The sequence below is a fragment of the Cryptomeria japonica genome, chromosome 8 (genome assembly GCF_030272615.1).
Source record: "Cryptomeria japonica chromosome 8, Sugi_1.0, whole genome shotgun sequence".
NCBI lineage: Eukaryota > Viridiplantae > Streptophyta > Pinopsida > Cupressales > Cupressaceae > Cryptomeria > Cryptomeria japonica.
This window is the reverse complement of record NC_081412.1, coordinates 84,092,142-84,113,145: the sequence shown is the minus strand read 5'-3', so window position 1 is coordinate 84,113,145 and position 21,004 is coordinate 84,092,142. Positions and strand designations below refer to the sequence as shown.

General features: G+C 34.2%; 2 protein-coding genes across 3 annotated transcripts; both read right to left on the bottom strand.

The window, feature by feature from the left end:
* Positions 1-1,082: 1,082 nt before the first annotated feature.
* LOC131038419 (protein NRT1/ PTR FAMILY 5.10) lies at positions 1,083-4,315 on the bottom strand. Its single transcript, XM_057970850.2, has 4 exons — positions 4,088-4,315; positions 3,562-3,779; positions 2,748-3,319; positions 1,083-2,387 (listed from the first exon to the last, which is right to left on the bottom strand). Exons 1-4 carry the CDS (start codon positions 4,200-4,202, stop codon positions 1,538-1,540), a joined length of 1,755 nt encoding a protein of 584 aa, XP_057826833.1. The 5' UTR covers positions 4,203-4,315; the 3' UTR covers positions 1,083-1,537.
* A 5,652-nt stretch (positions 4,316-9,967) lies between these two features.
* On the bottom strand, positions 9,968-13,147 carry LOC131038420 (protein NRT1/ PTR FAMILY 5.10). 2 transcript variants are annotated; one of them, XM_057970852.2, is made up of 5 exons: positions 12,900-13,147; positions 12,374-12,591; positions 11,551-12,122; positions 11,095-11,188; positions 9,968-11,025 (listed from the first exon to the last, which is right to left on the bottom strand). In XM_057970852.2, exons 1-5 carry the CDS (start codon positions 13,012-13,014, stop codon positions 10,339-10,341), a joined length of 1,686 nt encoding a protein of 561 aa, XP_057826835.2. In that variant the 5' UTR covers positions 13,015-13,147; the 3' UTR covers positions 9,968-10,338. The 2 variants fall into 2 exon arrangements, with proteins under 2 accessions (XP_057826835.2, XP_057826834.2); XM_057970851.2 differs by having other exon boundaries at positions 9,968-11,188; positions 12,900-13,145.
* Positions 13,148-21,004: the final 7,857 nt, after the last annotated feature.

The following is a 21,004-nucleotide window of genomic DNA, read 5'->3' as shown; positions in this document are numbered from 1 at the left end:
TATTCTTTAGGATTAATATGTTGCTTAATGATTAAGAGTGGTACAGTTTATAGTGAGCATATTTGAAGCCCTCCACATAATAGTACAAAATGTGTGGCTGCTGAGTTGTGAGTGATTTAATGAGCCAGGGAGTGAAATTTGCAAGGTGTGCAGGTGAATGCATATGAGTGGAAGAAGAAAATCTTGGGCATATAGTCTGAGCTTGAAGGCAAATAGAAGAATTAAAGAGGAAGAGTTGGGTTTCACACAGTGAGATTGTGTGAAATTGCTACAGAGGTTAGCAAATTGGTGCGTTGGGCTGCAGAGAAACTTGTGCAGAGCTGAGGTAATGTGCCGAGAGAGGGAGAGGCCAATTTATAGCCCATGTCTGTGATAATGTGTTTGCAGATTTTGGAAGTAAGTAATTTGATTTTGTTTATTGCAATCTAATGGCAGTTAGAAAAACAGAGAGTCTCTGTTTTGGTGTTATTTTTATTTATCTGAGTTGTGAGTGTTTGAAGGCTAGAGAGGAGTTTCCTTTTTGTCTTGCATCATAATATGCACTTGTGCTTCCTTTTTTTTTATGGCAATTAACTGCTTACCAATACCTCTAGTTGTCAAGTCAGCAACTCTCCTATATTGAACTAATACTTCCCTTAACTCTGTTAATTCAACTCTTATTGAAAACTTGTTAAAAAATCCAAAATTTCAGAAGACTACATATTTATATATATTTTCTTTTAAATATGAAAAACTAGAAAACCAACTTTTTCTCAAATAAAATTGTCAATTTCTACTTCCGTACATAGACAAAGCAACTAATAATTTAATTGCCAAAACAATTCTAAAATCTTAGAACATTCAAATCGTCTTTGAATCATCACAAAATAGGAATTAAATTCACCATGCAGTATCCAATTAGGAAGAGAGCTCATAGACACTAAATGGATTTTCCAAGGAAAAAATACACTCTAGTACGAAGGAAACAATTCATGGTTAAATGCTTTGAAATAATTGAATCTCAGAGGAATGAATGTAAACATTATTGCAATATCATGATGAATGTTTTGCAACAATTCTAACATGTCAAGATTACGGGAAGATTTGAAAGAATCAATGCACGAAGCTTATTGAAGCCCAAATGAGTAGTTTTTCCTGTAGAACTGTTGTGATTTAAAATACACTTCACTAAGTGGGAACAACACATTAAGTTTCCAGTACATATATAAGTTGATGTTCCCACAGTTGAGTATAATTGATATGGTGGAAGCAAGGTTGGGGTAAGGTTTGTTAGATGGCATTTATGGTGTCAACCCGTAAAATTATAGTATTTCATGTGGCCTCTAGTAGAATATGAGAGTTTGACTCCTCTACTTACATGCTACTTACAGAGTGTGCATCGTTGGGTTCTTAACCCAGTTCATAAATTTGGAATTGGGTTCTTAATCCAGTTCAGCAATTTGCAAAGCAACTACTAGGCCATATATCTACATTGTAATAACAAATTACAACAGTAAAACTGATAAATGAAGTACCGGTGGCACTTTAAAGTTGGTTTTTAGGTAGCATTCTGTGTGTCAGTAAATGCAGTCTTCTTGTACTTGTAACAGCTAGCTAAGGTCATGAAAATGCCCAGGTTGAACAGACTCAAAGAAGCTAGAAGCCAATAAAAGTAACTTAAATGAGATCTGTTCAAGTTGTTTGCAAACCAGCAATGGTCCTCCTTTCCGCAAGTAGCCTTCTCAATGACCAAAATGAGGATACTACTGAGGAAACTACCAACTCCTATAACACTCCAATAGACAGCAATACCCAAGCTTTTCATTGTGTCTGGCATCTGATCATAAAAGTACTCTTGCATTCCTACCATTGTAAACACATCAGCTATGCCAAAAAGAACATATTGTGGAAGCAACCAGAAAATGCTCATTGGGATTGTTGCAGAGGGCACGTCTATCAGTCCACTGTCCTTTGCTGCCTTGACCCTTTTAATTTCTATCCCTGCAGCGACAATCATTGAAATTGCAGAAATAAACATACCGGTGCCTATCCTTTGGAGCAGTGTTATACCCCTCTCATTCCCTGATAACCTTTTTGCAATTGGAACAAAGATGCGGTCATAGACAGGGACCAATAGCATAATAGATATGCTAATAAAACATTGCATACTTGCAGAAGGGATCACAAAATGTCTACCAATTTTTCTATCCATTGTGCTGCACTGTTTTGTGAAGAATGTGGAGGACTGTGCAAAGACAACGCCATACATCAAACATGCCATCCAAATAGGTAATATGCCCAGAAGAATTTTTACCTCTTCAACCTGTTGAGCTGTGGAGAGTCTCCAATTACGAGTTGTTTTGCATTCTAAATCTAATTCATCTTCAATTGTTGCTTTGTCAAGAAACCTGAAAAAACAAGAATAAAACATTCATCGAAAAAAGCTCCAAAGTATTTAGAGCTAAAACAAACACAAATGAGATCACCAAGAATAAGAACTAGCATTATTCCCAAATACTATTACTGAACTGGAAATTAAAATTGTACCCAACATCCCTTTCGTTTGGCATGCCTGCAATGGAAACATGGTCAACATCTTCAAGCTCTCTTCAGCCTCATTAGTAAACCACGACCCATTTGGTCCATTCCCAGTTTGAAAACACAAAAATGATCTCTGTTGCAATTATTTGAGCCCAAACTCTAGAGTAAAATTCTGGGTAAATATGATAGCACTAGATTTAGAGCAAACAGTAACATGGAATGCTTACCTGAACTCGTTCGTTTGCAGGAGTTGTCTTCTTGATTCTGTCAGAACCTCTTCTTCTTGAATAGAAGCTAAGTGATTTTGTTCTCGGAAAGGAATAGGGGCATTTCGTTTGTAGAATGCTGCAACAAACACATGTATGACTCGAGTGAGAGGGCTTCCACCAGGCAGTTTGTTTCTGTAAAACCTAGTCCCACACAAGAACACAAGAATTGACATTGCCATGGTAGCGGCAGGAATGCCATATCCTACACCCCAACCAATATTATCTTGGACGTACACGAGCACAGTGACACCTGCAAGGGTTCCCAAGCAAAAACCAAAATACCACCAGTTAAAGAATGAAGTTTTGTGTTGCTTTTCTTTTGGGTTTTCATCATCAAATTGATCAGCACCAAAGGCCTGTAGAGATGGCTTGTGACCCCCTGACCCCAAAGCAACCAAGTAAAGTGAGAAGAAAAAAAACCCAATCTTGAATTGTGATGATCTGAGTCTGGAGCAAGACTCTGACTTATACTTGCATAGTGAGGGTTTGAGACTCCTGAGAGAGGCTGATAGAGTCACCAAGATTAGCGCCTGTCACATTCCATTGTATGAAGTGTTACTTCAAAACACAGGAATTCTTATTGAGCTATTTTGAAAGCAAATGGACGTCTGACTCAATTTCCAACAAGTGCACAAACTCGGAGTATAATTTTCAGTTTCTATATTTACAAGAACCCCTAAATCAAATACTGGTTGAGGATTTTATTCCAAATTACTCTACCCATCGATTGTAATGCAAAGGATAAGGATTTGTTAAGGAAAAGAATACTGACAATTAAATAAACGAGTGAAGCAGCAATGATTGTCCAGTACCGACCCAAATATGAATCTGCAACAAAAGCTCCCAGAAAAGGCAAAATGTATTGTACCCCTGTCCATATGTTCACATTGCTTGCAGCAGTGGCAGTGCTTTCATTCAAAACACTTGTGAGATAAATTATCAAATTTGAAGATATACCAGCATAAGCAAACCTCTCTGCAATCTCCACCCCTGTGATTAACAAATAAATGTATTGGTTGAAATCAAGATAAAATAACTGTGAATAAACACTCATCAAAAGCAAAGAAGAAAAGGGTTGCTCTTGTTGATAGAACAATCTACAATCTCTGAGTATAAATTGTCAATGTAGTAAATTTTCCATAAGAAGTTGAGCTTGAAAACATTAATTTCCAAGAGATGTATTCTATATCATGTGTTATCAACTTTCTGTTACAGATTTTGCAGAAGCATTCTAAGTGCTGGTAATAGTTTTGTAAAACCTAGAAAACACCCTCAAAAGAGAGCTTATTAATACGCACCAATTATGAAAAGGGATGCCTTCCATGTTCCAGTCTGAATTCTGATAACAGACTGTCCATGGAGGTCCACTGATCCATCTTTAACAAACTCATCTGATGAGTGAAGTTCTTCCATTGCTTTTGCTTACTTCATTAATCAGTCAATATATACAAATAGTATGAGATAACTTTCTTGTAGTTGAAAATAAGGATATTTGAGCTCTATCCCTAATTAAAATGTGTCAAGAGAATTTTTATATTTTATTTCCACAAAAAAATACTGTAACAAAAAGTAAGATATTTGAGGTCCACAACAAAAATACTGTGACAAAAAGTAAGATATTTGAGGTCCACCTCAAAAAAAGTGATGAAAAATTGATATTTGACTTCTAATATAAAAATAACAAAAATAGCTATGGAAAGTTAGATATTTGATTTTCAAATAAAGAAAAGTGTGTCCTTGTATAGTAAAGTATAAATATCTCGTTTTAAAGTGGAATGTTAGATATTTGAGATCCCAAAAAATATTGTGTTCATATAGCAAAGTATTAATAATTGATTTTATACCTACAAATATTTTTTTATAAATATAATCTTAACAAGGTTTAAATTAGCATTTATAATATAAATAAAATTATAATAATATTTTTTTGGTTTGTATATTTTACTTATATTTTCACTTGTTTTTTTGTTTAACTAGATAAAATATAGATGAAAACGTAAAGTTGAATTAAATTTGTAAATTTACAAAAAATAAAATAATTCTTTTAGAGATTGCATGAATAATTGGTTTGTTCTATATGGATAAATGTTTTCTCTTAAGTGACTTGAATTGTCAAGTTTATCTATCTTTATTTTCTTTTAAATATGTTTACATATTTTTATTTTTCTATCATTCTTGCACATCAATTCTTTGAACTTTGGGAACTTAGATCTAAATCAGAGTAATTTCTATGATACACTAAGACCTAGACATCTTCTAGACTAAGAGTGTGAATTTATGTACCATGGCAATAGACTTTGAGTGACATCAACATAGATTTTTCACCTTGTTTCCATAGCTGAGTGCATCTATCCTCCTATTTTATGTGTCACCTATATTAATTGACCCAACTTTGATTTACTCTAGGTTAATTGTGTTTTATTGTTTACTTTTATTTATTAGCATAAAATATTTTATAATCATTTAAAGTGATAATACTTCTATACATTTTTTGTGAACCCAACCTATTCTTATCTACAATCTAGAGTTTCACCTTTTCTTTTTTGCTAATTAAGATTTTCAAATCTAATTTGTTTTGTAGTTATATATTTTCTATTTCAAACTTGATTAAGGTTTGTTTCTCTTTCCTCCTTGTGCTTTGTGAGGCCTCACCTCGACTCAATCTGACATTCAGTGGATTTTACATTTAGACTATTATGGATACTTTATTTTGATGCATTTTGAGACTTAGAACTTATATGATTTCAGGATTTGGATAACATTGCTATTATTTGTTGATTTACTTACATGCTTTATGAGGTAGAACACTACATGATTGTTAGATAGGATGATATTGCAATGATAGACATCGTTATTGAAATTGTAGGACTTTACTTTGAATATAGAACTATGATGTATGTTTAGTTTATGTGAATTGGGATGTAATTGCTTATGTGAATTTGCTTGATAAAAGATGTATTCAATCTGTGCAGATGAAAATTGTATGCAAGTAATGATGTGTATTGTTATATTATTGAATTATATTATATAGGGATATTTGGAAGTACTAATGTGTAAATTGAGATGAGCAGGAAGTTTACCATGTGACCATGGAAAATTACGGAGAATCAAACCTTGACTCATGTATGTTCGTAAGCCAGGGTTTGTCTATTTGGAGAGACAACACCCCGTTTGTGTTGTATTTTATTCGTAACAGTATATGTTGCATGAGTGTTAAGTGTTATTTAAATTTATTGTGTAAAAACCTCAAGAGACAATTTCATGTTTTATTTTTGTAAAAATGTTTTTATTTGTGTCACTTGACACGTGTGGATTTAAATTTAAATGTTTTATTTTGTCTCTTGGTGGGAAAGTGTTTTGGTTTTCTTAAATAAAATAATGTGTTGTCATAAATACTTTGGGAATATAATATTTGGGGTGGTCAACTTATGTTGACCCGAAAATAAACTTCAGAGGGGTTTAAAATGGGTTAAATGAACACCTAGGGGTAGTTTAATAGGGTTTCCTAAAGCCCATAAGGTATACCTAGGGGTTAGGGGTAATTTTAGGCAAGTTTCTACTTTATAATGATCTTTTTAACGCTTTAAAAATTGGCTTTTTTGAGTTGAGCGAAAATTGAAAATTAGAAGTTAAATCTAATCAAGATTTTTCCTTTTGGAATGAGAGTATTTTTGCATTTTTTGCTTTCTTTCTTTCTTCTTTTTTGTTTTTTTTGAGAATCCTGTGAGAACTCAGAGAGTTAGCTTCTTAAGGAAGATTTTTGAGAATAGGAGGGTAATCACCCACTCTCCATTTTTGGGAGACAGAAGAAAATTTGAAAAGAAAATAATGTTATGGAATAGAAAAATTGATTAAGGGTAGAAGGAAAGAGATTCATGGATTGGGCAGCTCTTCATCAAATATCATAATAACCTTTGGGCAAATTAAGGTTGGTTTCAATTATTATTTAATGTCTTCTTCTTGTTTATGTCTGGAAGTTTGTTGGTGTAAGAAATCTGTGTTCTTGAAAGTTTGTGTTAGAAAATCTTTTTGGTATTTTTGCTTTATGAATTGTTGTGTTTTGGGAGTTTTCTCAAGATCTCTTACTCTTGGGAGAGAAGAGGATCTTGAGGGTGGTAGCAGTGACAACCCTCGAGTGAGAGACTCTCTTTTGAGAGCGATCACAAGGGATCTTTGTGTGACCCTTGCTGCATGGCCTGTTTGTGCAATGGGGGTCATAAGGAGGGATATAAGGCTAGAATGCCTTTGGGGGGCATAAGGAATAAAGGGTTGAGATTCTTGATATTTTTATTGTGCCATGAGGTGGCTTCTTGTTTATTTCATACTTGCAGTTCTCCTCAGGGTATTGGTCCACTACCACCCTTTGAAAATGTTCATCACCAAAGTGTGGTGCTGTGATAGCCAAGTTGGGAATGTGTCTGGAAAATCTGTATGCATTGCTTTCTATGTGTTTGTCTGTTTGTTATCCGTTTAGGAATTGGTTCTCTGAGCTCGGGGGTGGCTACCAGTTAGCCTAGGCTAGGAGGTGAGCACTCCGTGGTCATATTTGTGTTTATCTATTATGCAGGAAAGTCAGAAAAAAGAGAATAGGAACCATGAAAGAGACACAAAAGATTATTATTGAAGAATCTTAAATTCAGTTGCAGATATTTGTTTAAATTTGTTATAGAAGTAGGCCTCATTCATAGAAAAGAGAAGCAAGATGTAATTTTTTTGAAAATAGATTTGAAGCTTTATTGTTGTGGCTATTCAAAGAAACATCCTGAACAATTTTGTAGAATATCCTAGAGTTGTAAGAAGAAAAGCTTGTTTTATTTCTACTTCTGGGTTTTAGTAAAAGAAGAGTTATTTTGTGTTGCATGCAAAAGTTTCTTGTATTATGGAAAGAAAAAAAAAAGAATAGATTTTATTTAAATTTCATCTATATTTTACTTGTGGCAAAATAGAAGTTTATTGATGCTAAAAGATTTTAAGTATTTTAATGAAAAAAAATGTTTTATGTAAATATTTTATTAGAGGAAAAAAATCAATGAAATTCTTTTTATTCTAGAAAAGTATATTGTATCTTTTAAAAAAGTATTCTAATTTGTTTTTCAGTTAGCATTGATTTAAAAAGCTTATTTTATATATATATATATATATATATATATATATATATATATATATATATATATATAAACTTAATGTTTTTCCCTTTATTAAATTAGTTTAAAAATTTTGCATGTGAATCTCTTTTAAAAATATATATATATATTTATATTGAAATAATTCTCACCTTTTTTTAACTATGATTATAAATTTATATATATATATATATATATATTTTGAAAAAAATAAATAAATTAAAAAAAAGGGGTTGTTTTTGGGTCCACGCGGACCCCACTGTGTGTACACACAGTGGAGGGCCGCGCGGCGCCCACTGTGTGCACACACAGTGGACGGCTGCGGCCGCCACTGTGTGGCCACACAGTGGGGAGCCGCTAGCGGTGCCCACTGTGCACACAGTGGTGCCGTGGCGCCCACTGTGCGCTCACACAGTGGTGCACGGCTCTCCCCGCCTTCAAACGTCCGAGACCTGCACAAAAAAAATAATCATGGTCGCCAAGGGTTTCGGCCCAGCAAGCAAATTACCCTGTAAAAAAAAATATATGGGTTAAACCCTAGCCCGGGTGGGGCTAGGGCAAATGGGTTTAAAAAAAATAATAAGATAATTAGATTGGATAATATATATATGAGTAAATAGAACCCTATTTAGGATTGGAAAAAAAAAGGATTAATATTAAGAAAGTTAATGTTTTTTTTGAAAAAGAAATAAAATATTTAAAATATATATATGTATATATATAAATTCTGTTCATAATTTGTATTAAGTATTTAATTTTTTATATATATATATATATATATATATATATATATATATATATATATATATATATATATATATATATAATTCTGGTTATAATTTGGAGCAAGTAATAAAAAGGAAAATTTAAAAAAATGGTTGATTAGGCTATATAGTCATATTGGAGATTAAATTAATTTTTCTTCTCCTATTCTTTTAGCTTGATTGTTTTTAATAAACCTAATAACTAGGTATCTCTTGGAGATAAAATTAAACCAGTTAGTTTTCCGCAATTAAAATTAAACAATTTATCGATGCTTAGTTCGTTTCAGAATTAGCTCGAATTTAATAATGAAAGTTTCATTAACGCTTGTCGTGAGAGTGAACTTGTTAATTAATTTAGTATGTTTTAAAAAAAAATTTGTTCCGTTTTTGCCCTAAATTTTGGGCATGACATGCTTCACTCTTTTATTTTATACTATGACTTGAGATTTATTTTTCTCCCATTATTTTAACCCACCTTACCCATCTTTCACTAGAATCAAAGTTGCACTTTTATTTTTAATTTATCTAATTCATTTCATTTTAGATTATTTAGTGTTTGGATCAACCTCTCTTAGTGTACACTCATTATATTTTGATTAGTGTTTGGTCATACACAGTGATCTACATTTTTGTTTCCATCCACCTACTTTAGGATAATCTATTATTATGGCTATAGTTGGATAATTTTTCTTGGCTATTATTCCTTTTTTATTCTGATGTATTCTCATCCTTTGTGATATATCACTTTCCATTCTTAATATATAATATTATGATATTTTATGCTATGAATGAAGACACATTTTTTATGGAGGTGTTATTATAAGAACCTTCTTAATATTAAAATATAAAATATCACATAAAAAGCTTATTTGTTTGGATGAGATTATGATAATTCCTATAATGACTAGACTACATAGGATAATGAACCCTCCTTGTTTACAAAGAACAAGATTGTTGATTTTGCAAAACAAGTTATAAAGGTTGTAGATGCAACAAAAGCAAAAGAGATTGCATTAGATGACATCAATGTAGATGATGTTGAACACATGTCAAAGACACATGTCAAAGGGGGAGTCACTATCATCTAGGAGGTTGTAGTAACATGTGCAACCTTCCAAGGCAAGCAAGGAGATACAATAGCGTGTAAGGACTGAACTCTCTCACCAATTTTTCACTAGAATGAAGGAAATAAAATTGTAAATTCTTATAGTTTGTAGCTTGCATAGATATGAAATTCATAATGATTTTCAATGACAATCATCTTAAACTCATAAAGTTAGAAGCTAAAATATCAGTTTTGCATGATGATGCAATTTTATACTCTTTATTCGAATTTAGAAAATTATTTTTTTTGTGTTTACATTTTATGGTATCATTTGATATGTTTTTGTAACTGTATTTTACATAGAATTATAGTATTTCATGTGCCCTCTAGTAGAGTATGAGAGTTTTGACTCCTCTACTTACATGCTACTTACAGAGTGTGCATCGTTGGATTCTTAACCCAGTTCATAAATTTGGAATTGGGTTCTTAATCCAGTTCAGCAATTTGGAAAGCACCTACTAGGCCATATATCTACATCGTAATAACAAATTACAACAGTAAAACTGATTAAAGAAGTACCGTTGGCACTTTCATAAGTATAACACAAAAGTTGGTTTTTAGGTAGCATTCTCTGTGTCAGTAGATGCAGTCTTCTTGTACTTGTAACAGCTAGCTAAGGTCATGAAAATGCCCAGGTTGAACAGACTCAAAGAAGCTAGAAGCCAATAAAAGTAACTTAAATGAGATCTGTTCAAGTTGTTTGCAAACCAGCAGTGCTCCTGCTTTCCGCAAGTAGCCTTCTCAATGACCAAAATGAGGATACTACTGAGGAAACTACCAACCCCTATAACACTCAAATAGACAGCAATACCCAAGCTTTTCATTGTGTCTGGCATCTGATCATAAAAGTACTCTTGCATTCCTACCATTGTAAACACATCAGCTATGCCAAAAAGAACATATTGTGGAAGCAGCCAAAAAATGCTCATTGGGATTGTTGCAGAGGGCACGTCTATCAGTCCACTGTCCATTGCTGCCTTGACCCTTTTAATTTCTATCCCTGCAGCGACAATCATTGAAATTGCAGAAATAAACATACCGGTGCCTATCCTTTGGAGCAGTGTTATGCCCCTCTCATTCCCTGATAATCTTTTTGCAACTGGAACAAAGATGCGGTCATAGACAGGGACCAATAGTATAATAGATATGCTAATAAAACATTGCATACTTGCAGAAGGGATCACAAAATGTCTACCAATTTTTCTATCCATTGTGCTGCCCTGTTTTGTGAAGAATGTGGAGGACTGTGCAAAGACAACGCCATACATCAAACATGCCATCCAAATAGGTAACATACCCAAAAGAAGTTTTACCTCTTCAACCTGTTGGGCTGTGCAAAGTCTCCAATTACGAGCTGTTTTGCATTCGAAGTCTAATTCATCTTCAATTGTTGCTTTGTCAAGAAACCTGAAAAAACAAGAATAAGACATTCATCGAAAAAAACCTCCAAAGTATTTAGGGCTCAAACAAACACAAATGAGAACACCAAGAATATGAACTAGCATTATTCCCAAATACTATTACTGAACTAGAAATTAAAATTGCACCTAACATCCCTTTCGTTTGGTATGCCTGCCATGGAAACTTGGTGGACATCTTTAAACTCCCTTCAGCCTCATTAGTAAACCACGACCCATTTGGTCCATTCCCAGTTTGAAAACACTAAAAATGATCTCTGTTGCAATTATTTGAGCCCAAACTCTAGAGTAGAATTCTGGGTAAATATGATAGCACTAGATTTAGAGCAAACAGTACCATGGGATGCTTACCTGAACTCGTTTGTTAGCAGGAGTTGCCTTCTTGATTCTGTCAGAACCTCTTCTTCTTGAATAGAAGCTAATTGATTTTGTTCTCGGAAAGGAATAGGGGCGTTTCGTTTGTAGAATGTTGCAACAAACACATGGATGACTCGAGTGAGAGGGCTTCCACCAGGCAGTTTGTTTCTGTAAAACCTAGTCCCACACAAGAACACAAGAATTGACATTGCCATGGTAGCGGCAGGAATGCCATATCCTACACCCCAGCCAATATTATCTTGGATGTACACGAGCACAGTGACCCCTGCAAGGGTTCCCAAGCAAATACCAAAATACCACCAGTTAAAGAATGAAATTTTGTGTTGCTTCTCTTTTGGGTTTTCATCATCAAATTGATCAGCACCAAAGGCCTGTAGAGATGGCTTGTGACCCCCTGACCCCAAAGCAATCAAGTAAAGTGAGAAGAAAAAAAAAACAATCTTGAATTGTGATGATCTGAGTCTGGAGCAAGACTCTGACTTATACTTGCATACTGAGGGTTTGAGACTCCCGAGAGAGGCTGATAGAGTCACCAAGATTAGCCCCTGTCACATTCCATTGTATGAAGTGTTACTTCGATATGTTAAAACACAGGAATACTTATTGAGCTATTTTGAAAGCAAATGGACGTCTGATTCCATTTCCAACAAGTGCACAAACTCAGAGTATAATTTTCAGTTTCTATATTTACAAGAACCCCTAAATCAAATACTGGTTGAGGATTTTGTTCCAAATTACTCTACCCATTGATTGTAATGCAAAGGATAAGGATTTTGTGAAGGAAAAGAATACTGACAATTAAATAAACGAGTGAAGCAGCAATGATTGTCCAGTACCGACCCAAATATGAATCTGCAACAAAAGCTCCCAGAAAAGGCAAAATGTATTGTACCCCTGACCACATGTTCACATTGCTTGCAGCAGTGGCAGTGCTTTCATTCAAAACACTTGTGAGATAAATTATCAAATTTGAAGATATGCCAGCATAAGCAAACCTCTCTGCAAGCTCCACCCCTGTGAGTAGCAAATAAATGTAATGGTTGAAATCAAGATAAAATAACTGTGAATAGATAGACTCATCAAAAGCAAAGAAGAAAAGGGTTGCTTTTGTTCATAGAACAATCTACAATCTCTGAACATAAATTGTCAATGTAGTAAATTTTCCATAAGAAGTTGAGCTTGAAAACAATAATCCAAGAGATATATTCTATATTATGTTTTATCAACTTTCTGTCACAGATTTTTTAGAAGCATTCTAAGTGCTGGTAATAGTTTTGTAAAACCTAGAAAACAGCCACAAAAGAGAGCTTATTAATACACACCAATTATAAAAAGGGATGCCTTCCATGTTCCAGTCTGAACTCTGATAACAGACTGGCCATGGAGGTCCACTGATCCATCTTTAACAAATTCATCTGATGAGTGAAGTTCTTCCATTGCTTTTGCTTACTTCAATAATCAGTCAATACATACAAATAGTACGAGATATCTATTTGTTTGGATTGTTTGGCAGGTTCTAACTGAAAAATGGTTTATTTTCACAGTTCAATTCTTGTTAGGTGGAATCACCGTTCAATTCTTGTTAGGTGTGATCAAAAATCAAATTCAAGTTGAATTCTTGTTAGGTTTTGCCGACAAATGGCTTTAATTTTTAATCCTAGTCTCACAAAATAGATATTTGTTAAACAAAAGTAACTTTGACTATTAGATTTTGACTATTAGATGTTATTTACAAGTGACTTTGATTAATGAAAAGAAATTTTGACAAATAGATAGTTGTTGGGTTTTATTAACAACTAAAAAGATAATTTGTAAGTTTGTCATAAAATGTTTCTGAAATTAAAAAATAAATCTTTTAATAAATGAATTTTGATAAGTTTTCTTATGTTGATGGAGATGGAAGATTACATATTTGAACTCTAAAAGTAATTTATGATGGAAAGCTTCATATTTGAACTCTATCCCTACTTAAATTGAGTCAAGAAGATTTGGATATTTTACTTCCACCTCAAAAATAGTGTGATATCTTTTTATAGAGATCCACCCCAAAAATAGCAATGACAATCTAGATATTTGACTTCCACTTCAAAAATAGTGATAGTGATGAAAAGTTAGATATTTGACTTCCACATAAAGAAAAGAAAAGTGTGTATGTGCATAGCAAAGTATAAATATCTCCTTTTATAATGGAATGTTAGATATTTGATATCCGCAAAAAAAATAGTGTTCATATAGCAAAGTATAAATATTGATTTTATATGCACAATTTTATTTTTATAAATATATTTTAACTAGGTTTAAATTAATAATAATAATATAAATAAAATAATAATAATATTTTATGTATATTTTGCTTATATTTTCATTTTTTTTTATGTTTAATTAGATGAAATATAGATGAAAATGTAAAAGTTGAGATAATTACATAAATTTACAAAAAAAAAAAAAAAAATTATTTAGAAATTGCATGAATAATTGATTTGTAAAGTGATACACTTTTCTCTTAAGTTTGACTTCTATTGTCATGTTTATTTATCTTTATTTTCTTTTATATATGTTTACATATTTTCATTTTTCTATCATTCTTGCATATTTATTCAATGTTGCAACACTTGGGTTTGAACTTCGGGAACTTAGATCTAAATCACAGTAATTTCTTGTCACATCCCCCATGTCAGCCACTTTCAGGATGGTTGACTGAGGAGCAAATAAATTTAGGAAAGGCTAAGGAGACAAGATGATCATGCAAGCATAACCAAGAGGTAGGAAGTGAGGGCTTGCCAACTATGAAAAGACCTTCAGTCACACCATTAAGGAGTATGGTGTCCCCTCTTCTGGGGTAAGGTATGTATGCCTCATTTGTAGTGCAGTTAGATACCTCCTACAAGGAGTACGCGGTAGTCCCATACTGCTCTAACCCATCTGTAGACCCATACATAGATGGCTGACATCGTGGACTATAAAAGACTTTATCATTATTATTATTATTATCTCATCCACAACTTTGAGATAGATGTACAAACAATGACACAAAAGGAAAAGAAAGGGTGAAATGTCATTAAGAAGCATGGCATCCCTTCCTTAGAGTGGTCCAAAAGTCTCTGGTCACGGATCAATTTCAGTACACAAAAACCCATGATGGGATTAGAAAAAGATAGAGAGATTTCTTAAGGTGGATAGAGAGAGACCCAAATGCGCAGGAAGAAGAGTGGGCACTTAGCCAAATGTTATAGCTGCAACTTCTCAAGTTGACATGTATGCAAAACGTGGAAGATTAGAAGAGCACATGAACTGCTTGACACTATGCTTGAATGAAATGTGGTAGAGGGAGAATGGCGTAAGGAGAAGGGATGAAGGAATGTGAATCTTCCCTGAGACTTCACGTACATGCTATGGAATCTATCCTATCTAAAGGGAAGAGGGAAATTGTTAAAGGGTAGCACACACCGAAAAGGGAGACTTTGCTCAAGTATGTGGAGCAGGTTGCCTATTTGGGCTTGTATGCCATCCCAACAAATAAATTAATTTTAATCACATTGTTCTTTCCTTGTGTAACATATAGTCTATGCTTGATTTTGAATTCCACTAGTATTGATCATTAATATAGCAGTAAGGAGAGGAAGTAATCAAGCTATTGTTATACTTCACATAAACTTGCATGTGTCCAAATGTCAGAGACTTTTAGGTTTTCACAGACATGATTGACTTACATGATTGACTTACAAGCATCTATATAGATATAAACATTGTTGTGTATGTTGGTATTTTGGTATGGTTTTGTCATTGATGTCAACACCTACTAAATACACCTACTTTGGAGATCCAGCAACATTCACAGGCAAACAGTAAACTGTGCAACAGTTACCGGTATATGATTAACCAGCAGGATATAATGTTCACCGGTACCTGGAATGACATGGAAGACACCTGGTAATGTCGAAGACATCATGTGGACACTTTATTTTGAAGTAATAATCATTGGTATATTCTTATTTGCATATTTGCTTTTACTGGCAAATAGGTCCAGGTTATCGAGGGTTACACCGGCAGGTTTATCTTTTCCAGATCAGCATGGCACACTATGGAGATGATTTATTATTGTTGTAAATGCATTAAGCCGACATGTTCAATCGGTTATTGCATCGGATATTGTATTGTTTGTAAAATGTTTTTATTGTAATATTTTGTAGAGCCGACCTACTAAAATTGGTCTTAGGGTATGGTATAAATGTAAGATCTTATTTGTAAGATCAAGTGTGGAATGCGAAAAAGATTCAAGTGAAAGCATATGCGAGATAAAGCAGAGGCATACATGAAGACATCATTTGAAGGTGAAGTTAGCTTTTTGTAGAAGCATATTAGCATTACATCGGTACTGAGATCAACATATGAAGATGCAATTTTGTGCAGTACATTCTTATTGGATTTAACCATCCAACTGTAGTCAGTGTGACTCCCATTTGTGATTGAGCAGTGAGCTCTAGGCTGTTGGCCTTTCTGCATGTGCAAACCCCTCTTATACACTTACTATCTGCAGTAGTATCATCTGATTGTGGGTAAGGTTTCCCACCATGATTTTTCCCTTACAGGGTTTCCACGTACAAATATTGGTGTCATGTGTTGTGGATGACTTTGTGCTTATGTTTCATGCATTAATTCTTACCGGTATAGCAATTTACTGTTAACACTGTCTACCGACATACTTAACTGATTTACCGGTATTAAGCATTAAGTTGGTTAATAAGTTTTTGGTTTGAATTTATTAGACAGCTGATTCACCCCACCCCCCCCCCCCGCCCCCCTCTCAGTTGTCTCCGAGACCTACAGTGTATTTATGTTCTCACAAAGGAGTCACATTTAGTGTTTCACAGTATTGTCATGAAAGTAAACACATTATACACTATGTAAATTATTCTGATTAGGATTTCATATCTTACAATTATAGTTTGAAATTATGGGCATAGGTTATTAATAAGTAAGGCATGAAAACCTATAGAATGATAACCTTGGTAATTCGGAAAACATATTCTTGTCATGGTGGGTAGACTTATGATATTTGGTGATATGCATTAGCTCATTCAAATACTATAGCCAATAGTGATTTAAGATGTTTATGTAAAATAATTATGTTATTACTCTATGGCTAAGAGGCGTCTTGGAGCTTAACCTCTAACATGAAGTTACATTGTCATTTGGTGAAGAGACGCTAGTAGGCTTTAGCCTTATTTAAAAGTTATTTAGGATTATGATATCCTTATAAATAATATCAATCCCAAAAACTAATAATCATCTTTTCTAAGGTCGATATCAATATGCCCTTTGATTCAGTAAAACTAAGATACATAGAGAATTGAACTATTGTTGATTATTAATAACTCTACAACTATTGTTTGTTAATCCTTATCTACTAGAACCTAACAAAGGGATATGGTAATTATTGATCTGCACTATTATTAATTAAAACCATAAGTATAGAATATTATTACTATTACTATCATGGGTATTTCTTTATACAAAGACTTATCAAATATAGTGTCTTAATCTATCTTGAGCATAAAGTTGGTAATAATCATAGTTATAGGAAGTTTATCATTCTTGATGTATACTTCTATGTAGTTGGATAACACACACACTACAATATACATGACATACTTATCTTGATGACAATAGTCTCAAATACTATGACAATGGGTTACTCAATTAGGAAAAAGAACTATACAGTTAAGAATATGATTACCACTAAGATTAGGGATTGAATATTTAATATGAAAATACACGAAAAATAGTGCTTTAAATACCTTGAGTGTGACATAAACATTGATCATGCTTGATGCAAGTTTGTTAACATTGGAATGTATGTATTTAGTAATCCAAAAGAAATTTGTGTGGCTTTAATAGGATGATGTCCTATATTTTTATGATGCTTGATATCATTGAACCATTTTGAAGTGGAATGCCACTCGAAGCCTTATCAAGGCTTTTGTGACATTCTTGTATCCTATCAATATTATGACTATACAATGTATATTGATCTCTTAAGTATGTTAAAATTGATAGAGGATTGTTTGGGAACCAAGGAAGGTTTATATAGTTATTTCCAAGTTGAGTAATAAGGTTAGCCCTAGGTTGATAAAACAAAACTTGGGACATTCAAATTGGTATGAATAATCATGGAGGACTCTGGATCAAACCTTGACATCTTTAAGGGAAAGTGGTATAGTACCTGTTACTAAATTACGAAATTATTTATGATTTTTGTATTCATTGCTAAGTGTTGGTGATGGAAAGGAAATAATGATGAAATTTTGATTATGGGGAATTTGAGCATAGACATCCTTTGAGAGAAGCCGTGTAAGGAGAACTACGTGTGACTTTGATCCATTTGGAAGTGGGAATGTAGGCGGTCCTTGGGTGAAGAATACCCTTGTGGCCTCAAGTTCATAGGGGAAGGGTCTTGGGGGAGATAACTCCCAAGTCAAGGGTTGTTCCTAATAAGATAGACCCTCTATCTACATTAGGCTTCAAAGGAGGCCAAAGTGGGTAATGGGTGGCTATGAAAGGAATTAGGTAAACCTAACCATTGGTATTTAATATGTTTAATGCACCATCAAATAGCGAGTTGAAGACAATAAGCATTGGTTGACTACCTTATAGTCGGTATTAGCTTATGGGAACATGATGAATGGAGGCCATCTTGTGTTGGTTCTATATAAATGTTATCTCGTGTTTATGTAATCGAATCCTAGACCTTTATGCTACACAGTAGCTTGATTGTGATGTTCTTACACCTATGCTTGGAATTGTGGTTTTGGTTATGTATGACCCCCACAAGAGTGAACCACCGAGATAGTTATGCTGAGTCAGACAGTCATTGGACCGTGCCAATGACCGATGTCTGGGCTACTACGAGGGATACTCGACAATCACTTGGTTCACAGAGGTGATTCTACCTAGACTACCCTAGACATGATATGGTAACAGTTAGTAGGTTGAGTTATTGGACCGTGCAAATGGTGGAGACCTAGAGTTGTTGTTGTATAGTTGGATTAGCCAACACTCACCGAGTTCACAGAGGTGAAGGATTGCTAAGGGCTATCCGAGATTCGATACGGTAATGGTTGCGCGAGTAGTTACCTTACCATGCAGGTAGAGGTAACCAGAGCTAACCATAGTATCAGAAGGGTTTATTGGCAGTCACCTATAGCATGGGGGTGATCGATACCGAGTGTTACCTGAGATTGTGAAGAAGATAGCTGACAATATCTTTAAGGTCACTATGATGTATATGTCGGAAGCTACTTCTTCCTGGTTGGACGGACTTGTCATCAGTGGCCTATAGGTGATTGAAGTCGGAATCCAGTAGGCTAGGTTGGTTCACTACTTGTGGAAATCCTTAAGATTGAGGACAAACCCACAATGTAGTATGGGATGCACTGAATCCTCTTCCTGGTTGTCTGATAGTATACTTGGCCTCGAGGGATTGTGGATGGACCCACAGTGTAGTATGAAATGCATTAAATCCTCTACTCCAAATCTATTGGTGCAAATGACTAGAGGAAAGAATGAGACCCACGGTGTAGTGTGCAGTGCACCAACATTCCTTTTCTATCTGGCATGCACTATGGATAGGAAATAGCTGGCCATTGAGGATGAGTTAGTCATGTTGTTCTTGCAATTACTTATATAAGCCAATCACAATGACCTATGATACTTGTATATGAGTCAATCAGTATTAGCTTGTGATGCATGTATAAGAACCAACCACTTATTTGTGATTCTTTTAAATGAGTCAATCTCTATTAACTTGTAGTGTATGTAAATGAGATAGTCACTGCCATCATTTTAATGCCTGTATGAGCCAATCATTATTTTTTATGTGATGTATGTATAAGACACTCACCATGTATGTGATGCATGCTAGAACTAGGGCCATCTTGGGTACTTGTAATGTGTATGAGATATATCCTCATGTTTACATGATTGAGACAATCTTTAAGTGTAGGAGTTGTGTTCACGAGGGCTTCACTTAGTGAACTTGGGTTATAGCAAGTGCGTTCATGGCATACTAAAGAACCCCTTTATTTTCAAAAAATATTGCCTTCAACTCCTTTTTTGTCACCCCCTCCCAATACACATCCCGAATTAGAAGCCCCCCTATTTTCACCAAATATTGTATTTTTTCATAGCCGAAATTAAAAAACCCCCTATTTTCATTGATAAGCAATATATTGCACCCTCATTTTTTGGATATTAAACCCCCCAACATAAATGCACGTGATATAATATTGCATAGCCAGTGAAGCCCCCGTGGCTGTGTTATGGCCCTTGTGTATATGTCTACATAAAACACTAATGTTAGTATGCTCTTGGTTATGGAACCAACACTTGAAGACAATGTGTATCTCTTCTTGCAATGAGGCTAAGTTAATAGGTTCTCTTAATTAATTGTTAGGATTATAGAGAGATCGAGATCTCATCAAGAGGAGAGAGTAGTCTCCTGGATGCAAACTGAGAGCCCCTGACTTTCCACAAGAGGATAAGTAGGTTGGGTCATTAGGCATGAACCCTCAAGGCTTAGGTTTTGGTCTAGGGATGACCCTAATCGTAGAAGGTTAATACTTTGATCGCAAGTATATAACAATGTTGTGTCATTGGGTTGCCACCACTGTGGTGAATAGAGGAGTATTAGAATTGATGCTATAATAAATGGAAGATGATTATTTGATCAATTTTGCAATGGATGCTAAGTGTAATTAAAAAAAAAAAAATTGTGGTGGCCAAGGGGTGGATATTACATTTCTATGATACACTAAGACCTAGACATATTCTAGACTAAGAGCTTGAATTTATGTACCATGACAATGGACTTTGAATGACATCAACATAGATTTTTCAACTTGTTCCCAAAGCTAAGTGCATCTATCCTCCTATTTTATTTTTAAATATTCAAATATATTATTTGACCCAACTTTGATTTACTCTACATTAATTGTGCTTTATTGTTTACATTATTTATTAGCATAAATATTTATGTAATTATTTAAAGTGATAATACTTCTATACATTTTTTGTGAACCCAACCTATTCTTATCTACGACCTAGAGTTTGACCTTAAGGTTTACCCTTTTTTTGGGGGGGGATAATTAAGGTTTTCAAATCTAATTTCTTTTGTAGTTATATATTTTCCATTTCAAACTTGATTAGGGTTTGTTTCCCTTTCCTCTTTGTGCTTCACTCTTTTATTTTATACTATAGCTTGGGATTCATTTTTCTCATGTTGTTTTAACCCACCTTACCCATGTTTCACTAAAATCAAGAGTTTCACTTTTAGTTTTCATTTGTCTAATTCATTTCATTTTAGATTATTTAGTGTTAGGATCAACCTCTCTTTGTGTGTGCTTCGTGTACACTCATTATATTTTGATTA

Coding starts and splice junctions, on each gene's coding strand:
- LOC131038420 (XM_057970851.2), bottom strand. CDS start 13,014: ATGGAAGAACTTCACTCATCAGATGAATTTGTTAAAGATGGATCAGTG. Junction 12,123..12,373: donor CTTCACTCGTTTATTTAATT/GTCAGTATTCTT, acceptor GGAATGTGACAG/GGGCTAATCTTGGTGACTCT. Junction 11,189..11,550: donor CTGCTAACAAACGAGTTCAG/GTAAGCATCCCA, acceptor TTGTTTTTTCAG/GTTTCTTGACAAAGCAACAA.
- LOC131038419 (XM_057970850.2), bottom strand. CDS start 4,202: ATGGAAGAACTTCACTCATCAGATGAGTTTGTTAAAGATGGATCAGTG. Junction 3,320..3,561: donor CTTCACTCGTTTATTTAATT/GTCAGTATTCTT, acceptor GGAATGTGACAG/GCGCTAATCTTGGTGACTCT. Junction 2,388..2,747: donor CTGCAAACGAACGAGTTCAG/GTAAGCATTCCA, acceptor TTGTTTTTTCAG/GTTTCTTGACAAAGCAACAA.